A 20,629-nucleotide genomic window follows, 5' to 3' on the forward strand; every position below is an offset into this window, starting at 1 on the left:
AAGAATGGGGTGTGGGGTATTGGAGGGTCTGCAGGCCGAGGGAACAGTAACTGCAGCGCCCTTGGGCCGGTTAAGGACCAAGGGTGCCTGAGAAACAATGTGAGAGGCGCCAGCGTGGCTGGAGAGCAGGAGAGGGACTCCAGCCTGAAGCACACACCTCCAGCTCTGTCGCTGTGCTGAGGTCTGAGCCGGGCGGCGACCTCACGTTCCGTCTGGAAGGCTCCCCAGGAGGCTACTTGCAGTGGATCACAGAGGAGCAAGACTGGAGCATCCAGGCGAGGACTGTGAGACCGAGGGAGGAATCCCTCACGGCTGCCATGCGTGCACATCTTTAGGTTTGAAGACAGCAGATCAGAAGCAAAGGCGCCAGGGTGCTGAGGCAGCACAAGTGAGCCGTTTGCAAAGATGATGCAACATCCGCGAGTCTCGACTCAGGCGGCCGGGGCGAGAGCGGCCCCCTCGCGGGGGCGCCCGAGCACCCACCGCCCGCCGCCCCGCCGGAAGTGCCCTCCCGGCCCGCCGCGCCGCGCCGGGGGAAGATGGCGCAGGAGGCCGGCGACATGGACGATGGGCCGCTTTCCGACTCGGATTCCGACATGACGGTGGCACCCAGCGACAGGCCGCTGCCGGTGCCGGTGAGTGCGGAGGGCAGGCGGGTGGCTCGGGGCCGGGAGCGCGGGGCCCAGGCGTCCTCCTGTCGGGCGCGCGGAGCCCGGCAGGCGGCGGGGAGACAGCAGGCCCTACGGACCTGGCCTGGCATTTAGCTGCGAGGCGGGGTGCGCGAGGCGAGCGGCTTCCCAGAGGCGGGCGTGCGGTCGTCTTCCCCGCCTCCCGTGCTCCTCTCCTTGTTTTCTAAACCTACGGAATTCCCCACTGGGCGTCGCTGGGTTCTCCCCGAAGGGCAAATTCTCCCGAACATGTAGAACGTGGGGCCGTCGGCCCACCACCAGCCTGTGGCGCTCATTTGCACCCCGAGGAGAAAGGGAGTGAGGATCGGAAATGAAGTTCATCTCTTGCTCAGGGGCCTGTTCTTCCATATTCCCATGGAACCTAGCTTCGTCGTGCCCTAATGTGCCACTGGGTTTTATGTTAGCTTCCCAGGTTTCTAAATAGGCGTTTGTCTTGGCCGCCCTACTACGTAGCAAGCTGTTTTGAGAAGGCTTTAGTGCCAGGCTGCCCGCGTTGGAATTCCAGAGCCGCCACTATGTGTTCGGTGACAAGGTATTCAGCCTGTGCCCCACCTTTAGAGTGGGAATAATAGTACCACAGTGGTAGGGTGGCGGTAAGGATTCGGTGGAGCCTAAATGATGGCTGACAAGTGTTAGTGCCGTTATTGTTTCCAGATACGAAGACTGCTAGCTTTAAAAGACCCCTCCCCTATTTCTAGCACGGATTAGGAGCTCAACAAATACTTTGTTTAGTTGAAAAAGCAAAGGTGATTCCTTTTGCATAGAAGCATCTTGGGACATCGGTACCAAGATACTTTGTTTTTCAATCTTTTTCAGTTTTCCCCAGATTGACCCTTGACTTAGTAAACTTAATGCCATGGACGCTGCGGTTTTACAAGTAATTTGTCAGTGATGCTTACACATAGGATTTTACTCTCTAGTCTAAAAGGAACATAGTCCCAAAACCTTATTAAAGGCAGTTGATATATCCACATGCATGACAGGCACCTTTGGAAAAGAGGAAAACAAGTTCTAACTGCCTGTAACAATTGTTCAACATGTGATTTTCAAACATTCTGACAACTGAAAAGATTGAAAATCTTCTGAAGGTGAGAATTAAGAGCTTTGATAATTTTTTGGAAAGCTGTTTTAGCACTAAGTGCTGCATTAGCTATATAGAAATAAGAATTTGTGGCTTTAAAAATGGAAATTCCAGGAAGTTCCTTGGTGGTCTAGTGGTTAGTATTGGCCACATTCACCTTGGGGGCCCAGATTCAATTCCTGGTTAGGGAGTAATCTTCGGAAGATCTCTGAAACCAATTCAGTCCCTTACATGGATTTTTCTCTCTCTCTCTTTTTTTTGGGCGGGGGGGGAGTGGGGCAGTTTGCAGGATCCCAGAGTGACGCAGGCTAACACTCTCAGGGATCCTGCAAGTGGCCAAAAAAAAAGGAAGTTCCATGTAAACCTTTAGAAATTCAGGCACCGAATTGGTTTCAGAGATCTTCAAAGATCACTGCTGCTTTAAAATGGTTCCGCTGAATCCCTAAATAATTTTTTTTAATAGCACTGGGTGTGTGGGGGTAATGTCTTTTGTGGAGTTGATTGTGATTTTCCTTCACTTGCAGAAAGCGCTAGGTGGGGACTGTGCACTACGGCCCTTCCAGAGTACTGCAACAGTGTGTGCCCCGGCATCCCATTATCGGACTGTTAAAAGTGTGGATTCAAGTGAAGAGAGCTTTTCAGATTCAGATGATGATAGCTCTGTCTGGAAACGCAAGCGACAGAAATGTTTTAACACCCCTCCCAAACCAGAGCCTTTTCAGTTTGACCAGAGCAGCCAGAAGCCACCTATAGCAGGAAGGAAGAAGGTGAACAACATATGGAGTGCTGTGCTGCAAGAACAGAACCAAGATGCAGTGGCCACTGAACTTGGCATCTTGGGAATGGAGGGCACTATTGACAGAAGCCGACAGTCTGAGACCTACAATTATTTACTTGCTAAGAAACTTAAAAGAGAATCTCAAGAACATACAAAAGAATTAGACAAAGAGCTAGAAGAATATATGCATGGTGGCAAAAAAATGGGACCAAAGGAGGAGGAAAATGGGCAAGGTCATCCCAAAAGGAAACGACCTGTCAAAGAGAGAGTAGGAGATAGACTAGAAATGAACTATAAAGGCCGGTACGAGATCACAGAGGACGATTCTCAGGAGAGAGTGGCTGATGAAATTTCTTTCAGGTGAGCATTTAAATATTTCTACAAGTGAACACTTGACCAATTGTCTTCCATTTATAAGATATACCATCGATCCCAAATACATTGATGGTGCTGTTCCTTTCTGAGATTTTAAAATCCAAGGCAAGAACTGGGCTTATGTGGTTATATGAATATGAATATGGTTGGCTGTTCTTAAATTTGGGCAGACCTGATAGAATAATTTTGTAGATTTTTGTGAACTTTTGAGCAGCTCTTTCTATTGAGGGCTATAGAACTCCTCAGATAAAAAGACCCTTTTAAATCATGTGGGTTTCTTGGAGTGTTTTTTTGTTTTTACAACTTTATTGAGGCTTATTATACATGTAATAAAATTTGTCCTCTTTAAGCGTTGACTTTTTTTTGGTAAATTTATCGGTTGTCCAACGTAAAGCACTTTTAAAACATTTCCATCACCCAATAAGATCCCTCATGCCATATGCCCATTTAAAGTTAGTTCCTATTCCCATTCCCAGGTAACTATAATCATTCTATTGCTGTCAATTTGCATTTTTTGGAAATTCCATGTTAATAGAATCACAATATGTAGTCTTTTGTGCCTGGCTATTTTCACGTAGTGCAGTGTTTTTGAAATTCGTCCATGTCGCAGCAGTCATCAACAGCGTATATATTTATACACACACATTTGTATTGGCTATTACACTTTTTGGCAATTATGAATAATTCTGTTATGAACTTCCATGTACATATCTTTGGACACATATTTTCATTTATTTTGGATAGGAGTAGAGTTGTTTGATGTGAATTTACATTTCATGTGTTTTTAACATGAAATTTTTAAAGTTGAAATTTTGTTTACATTTTATTAGCTCTAAGTCACTAGTGAACAGTTTCACAAGTTTGAAAACACGTTTGGTTCAAAGGTAATATAACTAGTAGGAAAACAAGTATTTACTTTCCAGGCAAGCCTGTCAACAGTAGTACTGGATTTTTTAAGTACTGAGGTGGTTTGGAATTTGAGTGCTGGAAAGAAACCTAGAGATTTTGTAAACCAATACCTTCCCTTTACAAATAGGAGATTGAGGCCTAGTAGTTGTGTGGTTTGCTCAAAGTCACTGATGTGTCAGACCTGGAACTGAAGTCTAGTCCCTCTATTCCTAGACTAGTGCTCTTTCCACAATAGAGAAAAAACAAAAGAAGCCAGAGCTTGGTAGGGAACTGGTAAGACTTCTGTTAATATTAATCCTCCTCCATCTCTGCCGAGGATGGTCTCTCATGTTAGGTGTGCTACTTACTTAGGCTTCCTGTATTTTTACCTGTCAGTGGTAAAAATAATTATATCTGCTTTGTAAGATTGTTGAGAGAATTAACTGAAATATAGTGCATCTATAGTTCTTAGGATTGTGCTTATCTCATAATAAGCCTTTGGTAAATATTAGCCATATCTTCTGTTCTGAGACAGGGAGCCCATGAGGGAAAAGTCCAATCCATTTTAAAGCTCCTAGACATCTCGAGTTAGGAGAGCTAAATTTTAGAAATCGTGATAAATGTTTGCTTTTGGACTTGCATTCGTCATGCTGTGTGTGCATATTTCTTTTGAAATGTGCTGTAACCCCATAAGGCAAAGTGAAGAGGCCAGTATGTAACTTGAGACGGAATCTTGACATTACTGTCTGCTTGGGCCACCCAAGATAAGAATGTTTCCATGTCAGTGATTCCAAGGTTAAATATTGAAGATTTCGGAAAGCAAATGTTACTAGAATGGGATGTTAATTCTATCTGAGAACTAAATTGGAGACAAAGGTAGATTTCCTCAACTTTATGCAACAAATAAAGAGGTTGATATTACTTCATTTGTTCCTTATCAGGTTGCAGGAACCAAAGAAAGATTTGATAGCCCGAGTAGTGAGAATAATTGGGAACAAAAAGGCAATTGAACTTCTGATGGAAACTGCTGAAGTTGAACAAAACGGTGGTCTTTTTATAATGGTAAGGCTAATAAAATGCCCTTGTCTCTGATTGTTGGTTCTCTTATTTATGGATTATAACCAGTGTGTTTCAGACTTTTAAAAACCTTCATTAATAATGAAAATTGAATTTAAACATTCAGTATGGTCACTTTTTACAATTAGTACTTTTCTTATTAAAAATATATCTAAATTGTAGCTTGTTAGTGTGTAGTCCACAACAAATCTCTAACAGGCTTCATTAAGGGTAGGGGCTGAACTAAGAAAAAATACAGGGCAAAGGACCTGGAAGCTCAAATTAGTGAGTATGGGTTTTGGAGTTTGGGGTTTCTTGTTTTGAATTTTGGATGTGCAACATACTAGATGTGACATTTGGCTAAATTATTTGACTTTGGAGACCTCAGTCTCAGCTATAAAATGGGATTAATCTTCTAATGTAAGGATTAAATAAGATAATGCATATATAATGCTGATCATAGTGCCCAAAACTCAGTTAGTAGTGGTGAAGAAAAGTGTTATTTTTGGTTCATTTAATTCATACATTCTTGGAAACTGGTTTTTGGGGGGCAAAAAAAAATCTTATGTATAAAGCACAGATAAAGTATGAGGATTAAAATTTCATGGGTGGTAGGGTGAATAGGAAACAAAATGTCTAAAGAGGCTTCTGGGGTTGAGGAAGGGGAAATAAAAATAATGGTTAAAAAGCACTTTATTGTCCCAGAATGACTGATAGAGCAGTTCTCTTGCTGGGGCCAGATCACAAGCAGTAGCAATTTATGCTGCAGAATGAGTGGTCTTGCAGATCTCATTCAATTGAGCTTTCACCACAGAGTGAGGATGAAGGTCGAATGGTTTCCTTCTTATTTGTTCCTCATGAATTTGAGTAATAACATCACAAGAGACTCCATCAATATTATGCTGTGGAAATGGAGAGAAAAGTAACCAATTAGAAGTGATAGCACTGGGTGCCGAAACAGCCTGTGAACATAGATTATAGAAGTTAACAACAAACTATGATGATCCTGAGTGTAGTGGAGCCCCCTGTCTGTGTTTAGGGCACTGTTTAGACTCAGGAAGCTTATGTTACAATAGGGAATGGGAAGGAAGCGGTCTAAAGAATAAATGTAGTATCTTCCAAGTATGCTACAAAGTGATACCTGCTATGAGAAAAGAAATAGAGCAAATGGGAAGTCTGGAGAGGTGAGAAGGACACTGCAGTTTAACGGAATGGCATAGTAAATCTTAATAATTGCGCCTTAGGAACATCTCTGAAAGTTGCTCTGACCATTCATGGTAAGAGTCTACACAGGATAATTTTTCTGTTCCTTTTTGTAGAATGGTAGTCGAAGAAGAACACCAGGTGGAGTTTTCCTGAATCTCCTGAAAAACACACCTAGTATCAGTGAGGAACAAATTAAGGTAAAAATGATAATGTCCTTGACTTTTAAGATCAATCATAATTTGACTGCCACTCAGCCTCTAGCTTCATCTTCTATTGATCTCTATTACCTGCTCTGCCTTATGTCGACTGATTTTTTTTAGTTGCTCTTTTCAAATAAAACTTGAACCTCTTATAAAGCTCTGCCTCCTCTTTTTCTCCTCTTTCAGAGACAAAGTCATGATTTCCTTTTATGGAAATTTTTCCTGGTGTCTTAGCATGTAATTATTTTTTTCTACTCTCCTATAACTTGGCTTTCGGAATCTTAAGGCTTCCCAGGTGGCTTAGACAGGAAAGAATCTGCCCTGCAATGTGGGAAACTTGGGTTCGATCCCCAGGTTGGGAAGATCCCCTGGAGAAGGGAATGGCAGTGATTCTTCTTGCCTGGAGAATCCCATGGACAGAGGAGCCTGGCGGGCTATAGTCCATGCAGTCACAAGGAGTCAGACATGACTGAGCAACTAACACACACATAACTTGGCTTTCAAGATCTTAGTTCCTTGACCAGGGATCAAACCTAGGCCCTCTGCCCTGGAAGCATGGAGTCCTAACCACTGGATCACCAGGGAATTCCCTCTATAACTTTTTATTAATGAAAAATTTCAAATGTGCAGAATAGATGAAAAAATAACAGCATGTATACCAATGTATCCTTTACCTAGTTTTAGGAGTAGTTAATATTTTGACTTTTTTCTTGTGTACCATTGAGAAATAAGAAGCAAACATCACGACATTCAGCCCTAATTATTTTAACTAGAATCTCGCAATAGTAAAGACAATATCCTCCATAACCACACCTAAGAGAAATAAAAATGATGATTTCATAGCGTCATCCCATTATCTATGTAGAATTTATTCTGGTTTAATGAATTGTCCCAAGAATGTATTTTCTAGCTTTTTTCCTCCCCAAACCAGGATCCTATCTAATAGATCTCCACATCCTTTTTGTTATATCTCTTTTGATCTTTTTAATCCTACATTTTCCTCTAGGATGCAGACCTTTTGATGGGTCCAAGATTGCTATTACAGAGGGTACCACATTCTGGTGATTGTCTGCTGGTGCATTTGTTTTTGTTTCTCTGTCTCCTGTATTTCTGATGAACAGGAAGCTGGGCACTTTAGTATTCTTAATCATTTTTGTATTACTAGAATGTCATTTGGAAAAACGTAAACAGTGTGGGTTTTTCATAGCTCAGAATTTGGTATCTTTTAATTTGTTAATTAAGGAACATGACTTGGCGTTTAGCACATCTGATCAAAATAAAAAACTGGCTTCTTACATAGGAAAGAGGTGGTACTCGTGCAACACAGCTGCAGTATTTGAGAAATTTTGTATTCTCTTTATTATACCAGTGGGTGATAAAGGTCGTAGGAATGTGCTTTAACTGTTTTAATATAAGGCTGATGGTGACACAAAATTAAAAGCCTTTTCTCTTGAGCTGATGCTCCATGTGAGCATATTTTGCATCTGCTCAGTTTTTTTTCCCCTCATATTCACTTTTGGTCATTTTTTTAAAAATATGTTATTGAAATTCCTCTAAGAAATGTTCCCGTTGTTGCACATTTGGAATCTGTATTCCTTAAGTGCTCTTTTCCCTCATTGGACAGTTATTTTGATAACGTGAATTTGTAACGAAGTGGATTTCCTTGGGAACACAATTTCTGAGTGGTAGAACAGAGCTTATATTAATACCTTAATGTTCTCCCACCTCCCCTAATATTACCCCTGGCCAGAAATGTGTACTTAGAAGGAACATTCTTCTCAGGTTTTGTTTGATGGCAAAATGTCACTCTTTTGAAAGATACAGTATGATGTGATGAAAAGGATTCTCTAAGATTCAAAGTCTAGGTTTTAATCTTAATTTTGCCATTTAGCGATTGTAGACTGTGAGAAGATTGCTTACTGTCTCCCCCAGCCTTGATTTTTTCATCTATAAAGTGAGGACTGTAATATGTGCCCTGCCTGTTTAATATTACTATAAAAGAGTTAAATAAAATGATATCTAAAAAAGCTTTTTCTTGGTAACTAAATCTGGACAAACAGTTTCCAGAAGCAGGAGAGAAGAAAAGAACTTTTATTTACCGTGAGCCTGGCACTAAGGCCAATATTTACAGGACTTACTCTTGACAGCCTGTCATTGGGTGTCACCCTGCTCTGCAGATGAAAGCAAGAAAAGGACAGGTCTGAGGTCACACAGGACCCTGCCTTCAGACCCATGTGGTTTCCACTGAATCACTGGTCTTTGAAATTCAGTTCTTCTAACTTGTTGTGGAGAAGGGAATTTAATGTGTGTAGATTTTTATCGTAAACTGTCAGAAACATGGCATTATAATAAACAGTGGAAACATTTTTAATAGTATCCAATAATAGGGGAATGTTTACTTATAAGGACATTCTTAAAACAACTATTGTGTAGCCTCTATTTTTGTGAAGCAATTCTGAGAAAATTAGAAAATAATAGCTGAAAGGCAGAGTACAGATTTTGAAAGAAAAAGAGTCATGGGATAATAGATTGGTAGTTAAAACACCAAAATGTTATCAGTGCTTTGGTCTGTTGTGAGGGGTTAGAAATGTTTTGGCTTTTAAGATTTTTTTTTCTGTTTTTTCCAAATTTTCTGTTGTATATGGATTGACTACCTTTGTTACTAGAAAGAAAAATCAGAAGGTAGATATAATTTTATTGCAGGTAATTTCATATTTCATTCAAACAATGGTGTTATAATTTTTCTTTGTCACTCTTCTTGTCACTCTTTAGTCACTCTTATTAACAATCACAGTCTGTAGAATTCGGAAGCCAGAACTGAACTGAGTGGGCTTGTTTTCAACTTTTTCAAGTCCAGCTATAACGATCGCCCTCTTAAAGTAGTATGCACTAGGTTCTTAACTTGTGGATGGGAGAAGAAAAATTTCTCTCAGATTATCTATTTTCTGCATTTGTTGTAACACGTTAACAATATGATAAAAAGACATTTCTCTAGGCCATTCCCTGGTTTGTTTTATTTAAGTATATAACCCATGGGAATGACATTTCCTCTTTAATAAGGTTTGCTGTATTTGGAGGGAAAGGGGGGACTTCATAATTTAATTTAGTATCGCCAAGCGTTGTACTAGTTAGAATTGTTTTTATCAAGATGTCTGGATGTGTTTTCATATAAAATGAAAATACTGCTACTATGCTCCACTTAAAGGTAAGTAGACACTTGAAACAATTGTGAATTTTCACACTGTTGTGAAGGCAACATAATAGGGTTTAAGGATATGGTAGTTTTAATAAATAGTAGTTCTTGTTTATTAAAGTTGTTCCTTTATTGTAGGACATTTTCTACCTTGAAAATCAAAAGGAATATGAAAATAAAAAAGCTGCTAGAAAGAGAAGAATGCAAGTGATGGGGAAAAAGATGAAACAAGCCATTAAAAACCTAAACTTTCAAGAAGATGATGATACATCACGAGAGACTTTTGCAAGTGACACTAATGAGGCCCTGGCCTCTCTTGATGAATCACAGGAAGGACATGGAGAAACAAAGTTGGATGCAGAGGAAGCCATTGAGGTTGATCATTCTCACGATTTGGACATGTTTTAGTGCATTTTGAGGAATACACCTTTCTAAGATAACATTGTAATAAACCATTTCTACTGAGATTATTTTACTTTGCACTGATAAACAAAAATCTGGAGAGAACTGTTACCTTGTTTAAATAAAATTGAATATGTGGGAGATGAATGTGATAAGAACATTTAAAACTTTCTCATGTCTGACAAAATATTTAAAAGTATATAGTGGAAGATTTAATTTCTTAATCTATTGCATGTGCTAATTATTACTAGTTGATAATCAATTTTGTCCAGGTCATTATAACATGCTGTTCAAAAGTTTTTCTGATTTATCTTTGCAATGAACTATGATTGGTTTCAAAACATTCCATTAGAAGATCCTATTAAGACATAAATTGTTAAGCTATTACAAATGCATTCAAATTTAGTTTTTCTGTGTTTTAAGAACTCTTAGGCTTTTAATGATAGAAACTAAAAATAGGTTTATACTAGTGGCTCTTCCCACTTATGTGTTTGTTCCGAAGTAAATAAACATCAGAAGCTTTTCAAAGAAGTATCAGTTCATAACTTTAACTTTGTTTTTGACTTATTAGTTACTTTGGTCATATGTTTAAATACTGAATATAATCCATATGTGCATAATTACAATGACATTTAAGAAATTCCCAGTGGTGGCCTGCCTAAGACAGTTTTACCTTATGTTAAGGAAGTTAGGTATTAAAAATGTTTCTTCTGCATGATGTTTAAAATTATTCATTTTTATTTAAGAAAATAAAGGTAGTTTACTTAAGGTGTCCCAAGAGTTGACCACAGTTTACAGAGTAAGCAAAAAATATGTAGGAAGCAGTTATTATCTATTCTTTGCAATAATGTACTTGAAGTCTTTCAGTAATTTTTGAAACACATGATCATTGAAGTTGGATCTAAGCAGGGAAGGAAGAGGAAAATGGTTATTGGTTACATTTTATTCATAAAGAATGCAGAAATAAAATTGGAATTCTGGAAGTCAATGAGATTCGAGTGATTTTATTGTTTAATCTCAAATTTTCTTTCATAAAATTGCCATAACCAAGGAAAGAAGCATTTTAAATAGGTAAGTATTTAAATATTGTCCCTAAAGTTTTTTTTTAACCTTTTATTTATTTGAAGAACTTTTTTCTAATTAAAATATAATTGACTTACAGTATGAAATTAGTTTCAAGTGTACAGCATAGTGGTTCAGTATTTTTATGTATTGTAAAATGATTACCACCATTCCTGGGATTACTTTGTGTGAGGTGATTTTAAAGGTCTGGTATATTAGTAAGATAACAGTCAGAAATCTAAATGTCATGTATCCTTGTAAATACTACTGATTTTTCTAGTGAAAGTTAAAACAGTTTTTGAAGAATGTCTCAGGCTACTTCATCTTTAGTGGATGGCTCATTTCTCCCCCACCCTGCTTCCTAGCTTGTTTTCATTTTCTTAACATTTGTAAACTACAGATTTCTGGATTATATTACATCCTAATGGTATAGAAACCAGTGCTTCAGTTTTTAAGGTTTCAAGTTTTGTTTATTAACATTACTCTTCTCTAAACCTTTCTGATTATCCAGATCTAGGAATGTCTGTACAAACTCTTGCTAGAAATGTATTCCCTTAATACTGTCACCATACCAGCGTACATTACAGTCATTCTTCTTGCTCAGCCGAACATTCTATTTGCTGGCTAGTAGGATTAACAGTAATAGCCCTCTGTGTCTCTGGCTTAGTAATTTAGGTGCTCATCCTCACTCATAACCTTTATTAGAATGAGTTTACTTTTTTACCTAAAATGCTCTGTGATTCAACTCAAAACCTAGGAGATAAAATGGGTTGGATTGGTTTGGGTTAAGGCAAGTTTGATTTACACTCAAAATCATGGCATCTAGATAATTGTATCTAAATAATGGCAAAACAGAAATGGGACATACCAGCTATGTGCAATATATAAAGAGGAAAATATGCAGTGATTATTTGTGAGTAATAATTGCTTAGTCCACTATATTTCCTAGTATCTTTGTCAAAGTTGTAGTATGTCTGCAGACATCCTTATTTTTTAAGTGCTCATGATAAGAATGATGCTGTACTCATGAAGTATTTAAAAAACATTGAAAATGGCTCTAAGCCCCACATTCTTAATTAACTGCTGAAGCAATTGCTATGGGTTACTATGAAGTTAGCAAAACATTGTTACATCTGAGGCAGCACTGTCATCATAATTAGTAGACTAGTGAAGTTCTAGATGAGAATTCCTGTCACTACTGGCAGTGATGGCTTCAGGCAAAGACACTTGTCCGATCCTACCTAAACTCACCAACAACTGTTCTGATGAGAATTCAGATAAGCTTGCTAATAAGTGAGGACTTAAGGGTTTGGGGTTTTCCGGTGGTTTTGTTTGTTTTCAGTCTGGGAGTTAACATTCATGGGGACGCCAATTATGTGCTTCCCCTTGGTATCTATATAGAAAACTTCATGTTCCAGAACAAAACTGTGTGTGCTAGAGAAAGCAAGACTGTCCTGAGTGTAGAGCATGTACTAAATTCAGAAGCTAAATGAGTTCCTGATTTTTGTGACTGGCCAGAGATTCCTTTAGCCAGTGCATAGGCCTGAGCTAAATCATGGTGTGCTGTTTTCCCCTTAAAATAAGGCCAAAATGAACATGAGCAAATTGTAAAGGACAGCATGCAGTTAGAGTAATGATATCCAGAGTGGACTCGGTGACACTTGGGGATTTAATGGGTCGGTTATCTAGTGTTAATAGGTGAGTCTCAAAGCAGTGACAGCTCTGTCCTGCAGATGCAGGGATTCAAACCTCACAGACAACTGCTTCCATTCCCTCAAATGATGCTAAAGCAATTGTATTTAGTTCACAAGATACCCTTTCTTCTTGCTTTCTTAATCTTCAGGTGTTGTGAGATTCATTTGCCACGGTTTTCCTTAAAGCAAGGGATGATCCCAAGACATTATGTAATGCCTTGGAAGCAGAACATGAAATTCAGGAATGTGAATCTGAAGGTATTTTCCTATAAATATTCATAATTTAAAAAAAAAAACTATAGTATGTAATATATCTGTGAATAAGCATACAACTCTATGTTTTGAAATTTGTTTTTCATTTTTTTCAGCTTTATTGAGGGACAATAGACAAATATGATTGTGTATATTTACAGTATACAACATGGGACTTCCCTGATAGTCTAGTGGTTGAGACTCGTGCTTCCACCGCAAGAGGCACAGATTTGATCTCTGGTTGGGGAAATTTCTCATGCTGTGTGGTGTGGCCGAAAAAAACTACGGAAGATTGTGAATCACTATGTTGTACAGCAGAAACTTACATGATATTGTACATCAACTATACCTCAACAACAACAAAAAAATTTGAGGGCAACTGGGGGAAATATAGCATATACAGCAAAGGGCTAGTTTATTAAAAAATCTTTAAAAATAGGAGCTTCCCTCTAGTGGTTAGGAATCTGCCTGCCTGTGAATGGGACACAGGTTGGATCGCTGGTCCAAGATGATTCCGTATGCCATGGAGCCGCTCAGCCCACGCACCTAGAGCCTGTACTCTGCAACAAGAGAAGCCACCACAATAAGTCCACACACTGCAACTGGAGAAAGTCCACATGAGCAAGGAAGACCCAGTGCTGCCGAAAATAAATAAAACTTTTAAGTGTACAGCCTGATGCTTTGTACATCACCAAGATCAAGCTAATTAACACATTCATCATCTCTCACAGTTAACTTTCTTCTTGTAGTAAGAATGCCTCAAATCTACTCTCAGCAGCTCTCAAGTATACAGTACCATTTTATTAACTATAGTCACTGTGTTGAACATTAGATTCTTAGAACTTCCTCTTCTTAAAACTGAAAGTCTGTACCCTTTGTCTCATTTCTTCCTCTTCCCAGGCCTTGACAATCACCATTCTAACGAGTTGTTTGGAGCACCTGCCACCTAAACTTGCAAACAAGTTAAATAGCAATATCTTACTCAAAGACCCCAATTATAAACTTAAAATAGATAAACCAAAAGATATCAGAAATACGTGTCTACATTTTCTCTACATAATGCCAACTCACAGTTATTAAGTTCATCAGTCGTAGGCATCATTAATTTTAAGGCTGTAGTACAGAGTATGTATTTTTTTTTATTAAAGTATATTTCATTTTCAATGCATTAATTTCTGCTGTACAGCAAAGTGATTCAGTTATATATGTATATAAATATACATATATTCTTTTTTATATTCTTTTCCATTAATGGTTTATTACAGGAGATTGAATATATTTCTCTGTGCCACACAGTAGGACCTTGTTTATCCATTCTATATACAACAGTTTGCATCTGATAACCCCAAACTCCCAATCCAACTCTCCTCTACTTCTCCTCCCCCTTGGCAACCACAAGTCTGTTCTTTGCAGAGAGTGTTTTTACAGCTGTACTGCATACTCAGGTTGAAAGGTATGCGAACAGTTTGGCTAGATGTATACACAAGACTCCGTATTCACTCAGTGCTTCTGTTCAGTACTCAGCAGTTTCAAAACATTTTCCAAATTCAGACTTGACCATTCACTTGTGAAAAGGTAAGCTGTTTCTTTAAAAGAGAATATAATATTCTGTAATAATCAGACAACAAGAAGTTTCAAGTTACGATTCCTAGGAAGAAATGTGTGTATGTAACTAATTTCCACATTTCTAATCAATAAGCAATTAATGTTGAATAAGAATATACTTTACCAAAACAGATGATATTATAAAATATGAATATTATACATAAAACGTTTCTAGTATTCTTGACCTTACTCTTTAGAGCTATAATTCAGCATAAATTTTTCATTGTGATTTCACTTCTGCGATTTAGTTGACAGTGTTCCTAACGGTTTTTAAAATATACTTAACAACTGGTATATGGAGCATCTGGAGAAGGTGATGGCACCCCACTCCAGTACTCTTGCCTGAAAAATACCATGGATGGAGGAGCCTGGTAGGCTGCAGTCCATGGGATTGCTAAGAGTCAGACATGACTGAGCGACTTCACTTTCACTTTTCACTTTCCTGCATTGGAGAAGGAAATGACAACCCACTCCAGTGTTCTTGCCTGGAGAATCCCAGGGACGAGGGAGCCTGGTGGGCTGCCATCTATGGGGTCACACAGAGTCGGACACGACTAAAGCGACTTAACATATGGAGCATCTATCTTACAAAGTAAAAGTGAAAACTAAACAAGAATTATAATGAAGTGAATGTGCGCTGAGTAAATGCTAGCTTTGCTTTTCTTCCATTGTACGATTTTGCCTATAGGAGATGAAATAGCTATTTAACAACATAAAAACAAGAGCACTGTATAGGAGAGAGGGGGCTGTACCCCAAGACCAGGCCAGACTGCTATTCAGCAATATCAGAGAATCAGAAATAGATGTACAATTCAGGTAATAACCTCTTACTACAGGTAAGTAACTACTGTCTATCCAACAGCAGTTGCAGCAGCCTCCGCACACCCTACAGCTTATTTTACTTTGTGGTGGTGTTTAGTTGCTCAGTGGTGTCCGACTCTTTGTGATCCCATGGAGAGTAGCTCGTCAGGATCCTCTGTGCATGGGATTTCCCAGGGCAGAATACCTGAGTGAGTTGCCATTTCCTTCTCAGGGATCTTCCTGGTGTAGGGATTGAACCCAAGTCTCCTGCACTGGCAGGCAGATTCTTTACTATTGAGCCACCAAGGAAGCCCTAAAAAGAGCTTTGAAAGTCAGCAAAAGATTTTGCATTCACATACAATGTTTTATTCAGCACTCAAAGAATTGTTTAATAATTCCCATTTTATATTTGAGAAAACTGAGTCCCACAGTACATAAAGGACACATAAGTGGTGAAGCTAAAGGTCAGTGATCTGACTCCAAGTTTAGAGTCTGCAGCCCACACCACTGGCTCTTCCTGTTGGTTGGAAGACACCAGTTATCACTGCTTTTTTAGAAAAGGGTTATTGCTCTGCCCACTAGAGATTGCTTCTTGACAGTAACAGAAAAACTACTGGGCAACTTCCATCTTAATATAATAAAGTGATTTTTGGTGCAATATACAGCAGATTTTTTTCTTCCTCTTAGCACGCAGAAGCATGTGGGATCCATGCTGGCCCTTTGGAAGACTCTCTGTTTTTGGATCACAGTGAAAGGCTTTGCCATGGGGAAGATCGTAAAGTTGTCTTGAAGAAAGGCCCACCAGAAATAAAAATTGCAGATATGCCTCTGCATTCACCTCTCTCCAAGTACCAAAGCACTGTGATTTCCCATGGCTTCAGGAGGCGACTGATCTGATCAAAGAATAAAATAATCAAGTAGTTCAGTCTCTCCCTCTCTCTCTTCCATAAATATTTCACCTACAGGTTTAATTTATTCAAAGGCTATAAGGCAACTGCATATTTTTTTTACATTATTATAGCTTAGAAAGAAAATAGTCTCTGAGAACACCAGGAGCAAGGAAAACTGTCTCACTGAAATTAATTTCAGAGTAAGTAGTTAAGAAACAGCACACTGATCCAGTCCCACCATCTATCTTCACCACACTCCTCTACCTTTTCCTCCTCCTCATTTCATCCTTATTATTCATCTCTTCCCAAACTCACTGTCAGGTAAACCAAACTGAGATAGAGCTGGAGGATGTAGGATTATTTTTGCTACTTTTCTGATTACCCCAACACTTTTCTTTCTGCCTCCCTCACCAACACACATACCCCTAAGGCTATAAGAGACTGGTAACTTACCAATATGGTTATTAGAAATGTTTGGTAGACAACTTTATGATGCATCATATAATTTTAGCTGAGATATACTTTCCATATTGGTTCAGTGTATTCAAGTATCAGTAGCCTACAGCAAAGAATTGATTCACAGAACTTAAGAAATAAGAATGACTATGGGCTTCCCTGGTGGTGCAGAGGTTAAAGCATCTGCCGGCAATGCGGGAGACCTGGGTTTGATCCCTGGGTCAGGAAGATCCCCTGGAGAAGGAAATGGCAACCCACTCTAGTACTCTTGCCTGGAGAATCCCATGGGCGGAGGAGCCTGGTGGGCTATAGTCCACCGGGTCACAAAGAGTCGGACACGACTTCACTTTCACTTTCACTTTCATGTGTAAAAATGACGCCCTGCTGTGGAAGACAGTATAGTAGTTGCTCAAACAATTACCCACAGAATTACCTTATGATCCAGCAATTTCAATACTAGGCATATGCCCCAAAGAATTAAAAGCAGTGACTTGAACAAATATTTGTACACCAGTGTTCACAGCAGCACTATTCATTATAGCCAAAAGGTAGAAACAAATGTCCATCAACATTTGCTGGGGAGGAAAAATTTTCCTCTATTCTTCTAGGTTCTTCTGGTGGGTTTAAGAATTGAATTGACATGAGACAGATTAACAGGAGAAAACCAAACAAACGTTAAATAACATGTATACATGGGCGAGACCCAGGAAAACTGAATAACTCACCAAAATGACTGAAACCCCTTTATATATCATCTTCTGCTAAAGACAGAAGAGGATTTGAGAATAGTGGTCTGGGCTTCAAAGAGGAGGAAGGTAATTGATACACGGAGATGGAAAAGCAAACGTTCTGTAAATGTTTGTTGGGCCATGCAGAAACAATATGACACAGAGGGGACAGAGATCTTGAGCGTTTCCCCCACCATACCTTGCTCATGTTTTTGCAGACGTCTCTGGTGATATAGCTCTATTCTTGTAATAAGCCTTCTATCTAAATTCCTTTAGGCACTTTAGGGTACCTGGCTCAGTGACAGTCTCATCACCTTATAGTATCAATTATTCTGTTCTACTTAATTTTCTCTAATTTTGTGTGACCCTCTAAGTTACCTCCTAGTAAGGGATTCTCTTTCACATTATTCCTCATCTAATTTCACTCTCTTAAATGTAAACTCTAATTTGTACCTATGGCTTCCTTCTTTAAAAATTCCAGGGACTTCCCTGATGGCCCAGTGAAGGTCCCCTTGGTTCAATCCCTGGTCAGGGAACTAGATCCCATATGCTGCAACTAAGAGCCCATATGCCTCAACAAAAAACGTGGCTCAGCTAAATAAATAAATATGCTTTAAAAGATTCCCTATTCCACTGTGGTTTAATTTAAAACTCTGAATTTCTCCCAAAAAGAGCAGATTATCATGCTGCATCTTGGGCCCAGGTGGGTTAATCCCCATGACTGGTAAATCTCTGAGATTTCCAGGGTTGAAAATGCCAAGGGATATATTTTATACATATTGAGAATAAAGGTGATCATATTCGACCATTACTAATTAGCTTCCAGCAGGCTAAGGGGCCACCAAGAGCAGGTGAACAGGTGTGTCCCACACAAGGGTGTCTGGCAGAGAAGGTGAGCAGTGGCTGCAATAGAGCCAGCACCACACTCCCCGAGCTTTGTGCACCTCAGCGCACCCCTGGGGCCCTGGCAACACAGGGGCCAGTTCCAAAATCTTCACTACGACTTCAGCTTTTCACGTGATTTATTACTAAAAGCCTGGCTGTCAGAAAGCATCTTTCTTCTTTTAAGAATGTGGCCGAAATAGTGACCACTGCTGAAACGCCAGCAGCCAGAATGAAGTTCAATTCTTTTATGGCTTCTCATCAAAGCAAGAACCAGAAAAGTCACATCATATGCACTTCCCCACGTTCACAGGAAGATTATGTCTTCCCCTCTTTCCAAAAGAGCTGACACAGAAGTATTCGATCAGTGCTTATCTGAAAGGATGAGGAATTTCAGATTTTGCGAGGGCCCTACAAAAAGCAGCAAACTGGCAACACAGCCCGAGCTTATGGGAAGAAGTCTGTCACCTACACTGAGTGCAGCAAGAGGAAGCTAACAGCACAACTGTCCACGTAGGCATTCAGCCCGGCAAGGTGCTTGTCACTAGATAAAAACCAGACAAAGACTGAAAACGATCCCAAATCTCGCCAAGTAGGAAAAGCAAGGGGCAGACATAAGGAAGAAACAATTGAGAAAACGCAAGAATCATTAGCAACTTTCATTAAAAACTGTTAAAATGGGACTGCCCTGGTGGTCCAGTGGTGAGGAACCTGCACGTCCACTGTAGAGGGTGCAGGTCTGACCCCTGGTTGCACATGCTGCACAAAAACAAAACAAAAAAACTGTTAAAATGAAAAAAAGGAGAATGTGGCAAAATATGTGGGATAGAAGGCTGGATTAAAAGTCAGGATGTATCAACTTGTGTGGATAAGAAGAATGCCTATGACCAGATAACAGTGCTGGAAGCCAGAACATCAGAATGTTTACAATATTAGTTCTGAAAGGTGGAGTTGTGATTCTTACTTAAAACCTCATATCTTTGTAAATTATCTGCAGCAAACACTGCTGTATTTTACCTTTGCAGACACTACTCCCCACATGTGGAAGGCACTCCTTTCTATTCTGCTGTCAAGAGTTTCATATTCAACACAACTGCCAACTCTTCTATGAAACCTAGTTCATATTCTTTTTTCTCCAATACCAATTCTCTCCACCTTAACCTTTTCCAAGTTGGTTCTCTGCCTAAGCCTTCTGCTTCTTGACCAGAAGAGGTCTCTACTGTGTTGCTCAAAAAAAAAAAAAAAAAAAGCTTTTTTTTTTTTAAATGTTTTGTTGGTTTGCACTTTTTTAATAAGGGAAATCTTTGTCATCGCCTGTTAGAAATATTGTGATACTATAGAAATCAGAGGTAGAAATTCTTCAATGCTTCTGTAACTAACAAATGTTCAGATAGAGCGTTTTATTCACAAAGGGGAGCTTAAACCCTTTGGGTCTACCCCTCAGTGCTTTGCAGTGAAATTATACCTAATATGTAAAAATTTGAAAACTGAAAAAAAAAAAAAAGAAACTAAGGGATAACACATTTAGACAGAAAAACATGTCTTTTTCTAGGGACAAATGATAAACCATCAGTAAAGTGATTCTTTGGAATTCAAGGAAGGCCTCGGAGGCTAATTTTTTTCTACAGACAAGAGGCAGGCAGAGGACATGTTGCAGGGAGTCTGTTCCAGGAAGGCCCGTAGGGTTCTGCTCAGATATAGAGCAAAATCAGCAAAGCAAAGCAAAAAGACACATGGGGTGAAGTCCAAGGGACAATGAGCACTAATTTCCAAAAGTCCTCTTTCAGTGAAGTCACACAAGATATATTTAATTAGCCATAGCAATGAGCTGTGACAACTCTGTTCTTTCTTTGATCAGGAAAATTAACTTGTGCATTCTTTGGTCTTTTCTGGGGATTTAAGAGAACATCTTGCAAGTACAGCAAGGTTCATTTTCGTTCTGGTGTTAAGAGACAAAGTTCATGGGGGGTTCTCAAGCAATTACAGGTGCATTTTATCCTAAGTGATGACTAGATGATCGGGCCTCAGCTGGTGCTACCCTCCAGAGAAGAGTTAAGCTTTAGAGTGTCAGAGAAATCAGAGCAGGTTCCAACAGGATGCTGGATTTGAGCAATGGGTCAGATGCAAGCCAGTGAGAGCTAGAAAGGACTTTCCACACATGGGAAAAGCATAAACAGAGGCAATGAGGAAAAATCACTATGTTTACAGAATATGTGAGGATATCCTGGGCAGAGAAAAGTTTCCTGCTGGGAAATAAAAGAAGGTAATCTTAGGAAAAAGGATCCAGCTTATTGAGGACTTTAAATTCCAAACCAGTGGTTGAAATAGATTACTATTAATGATCATGACAGAGTTTGAGAAAAACTAATCTGTCAATAATTCAAAGGATGA

At 39.3% G+C, this 20,629-nt stretch overlaps 2 protein-coding genes and 1 pseudogene across 2 annotated transcripts; all 3 read left to right on the forward strand.

The window, feature by feature from the left end:
* Positions 1-478: 478 nt before the first annotated feature.
* Positions 479-10,851, forward strand: PHAX (phosphorylated adaptor for RNA export). Its single transcript, XM_040241743.1, has 5 exons — positions 479-635; positions 2,295-2,908; positions 4,753-4,873; positions 6,187-6,270; positions 9,605-10,851. The coding sequence occupies exons 1-5, from the start codon at positions 540-542 to the stop codon at positions 9,872-9,874; spliced, it is 1,185 nt and encodes a 394-aa protein (XP_040097677.1). The 5' UTR covers positions 479-539; the 3' UTR covers positions 9,875-10,851.
* Positions 10,852-12,137: 1,286 nt separating this feature from the next.
* TEX43 (testis expressed 43) lies at positions 12,138-16,179 on the forward strand. The gene is made up of 3 exons (XM_040241744.1): positions 12,138-12,223; positions 12,774-12,882; positions 15,970-16,179. The coding sequence occupies exons 1-3, from the start codon at positions 12,138-12,140 to the stop codon at positions 16,177-16,179; spliced, it is 405 nt and encodes a 134-aa protein (XP_040097678.1).
* A 2,291-nt stretch (positions 16,180-18,470) lies between these two features.
* Positions 18,471-18,914, forward strand: LOC120864545 (annotated as a pseudogene).
* The last annotated feature ends 1,715 nt before the right edge of the window (positions 18,915-20,629 follow it).

The sequence above is a fragment of the Oryx dammah genome, unplaced genomic scaffold, assembly GCF_014754425.2.
Source record: "Oryx dammah isolate SB20612 unplaced genomic scaffold, SCBI_Odam_1.1 HiC_scaffold_5, whole genome shotgun sequence".
Classification (NCBI taxonomy): domain Eukaryota; kingdom Metazoa; phylum Chordata; class Mammalia; order Artiodactyla; family Bovidae; genus Oryx; species Oryx dammah.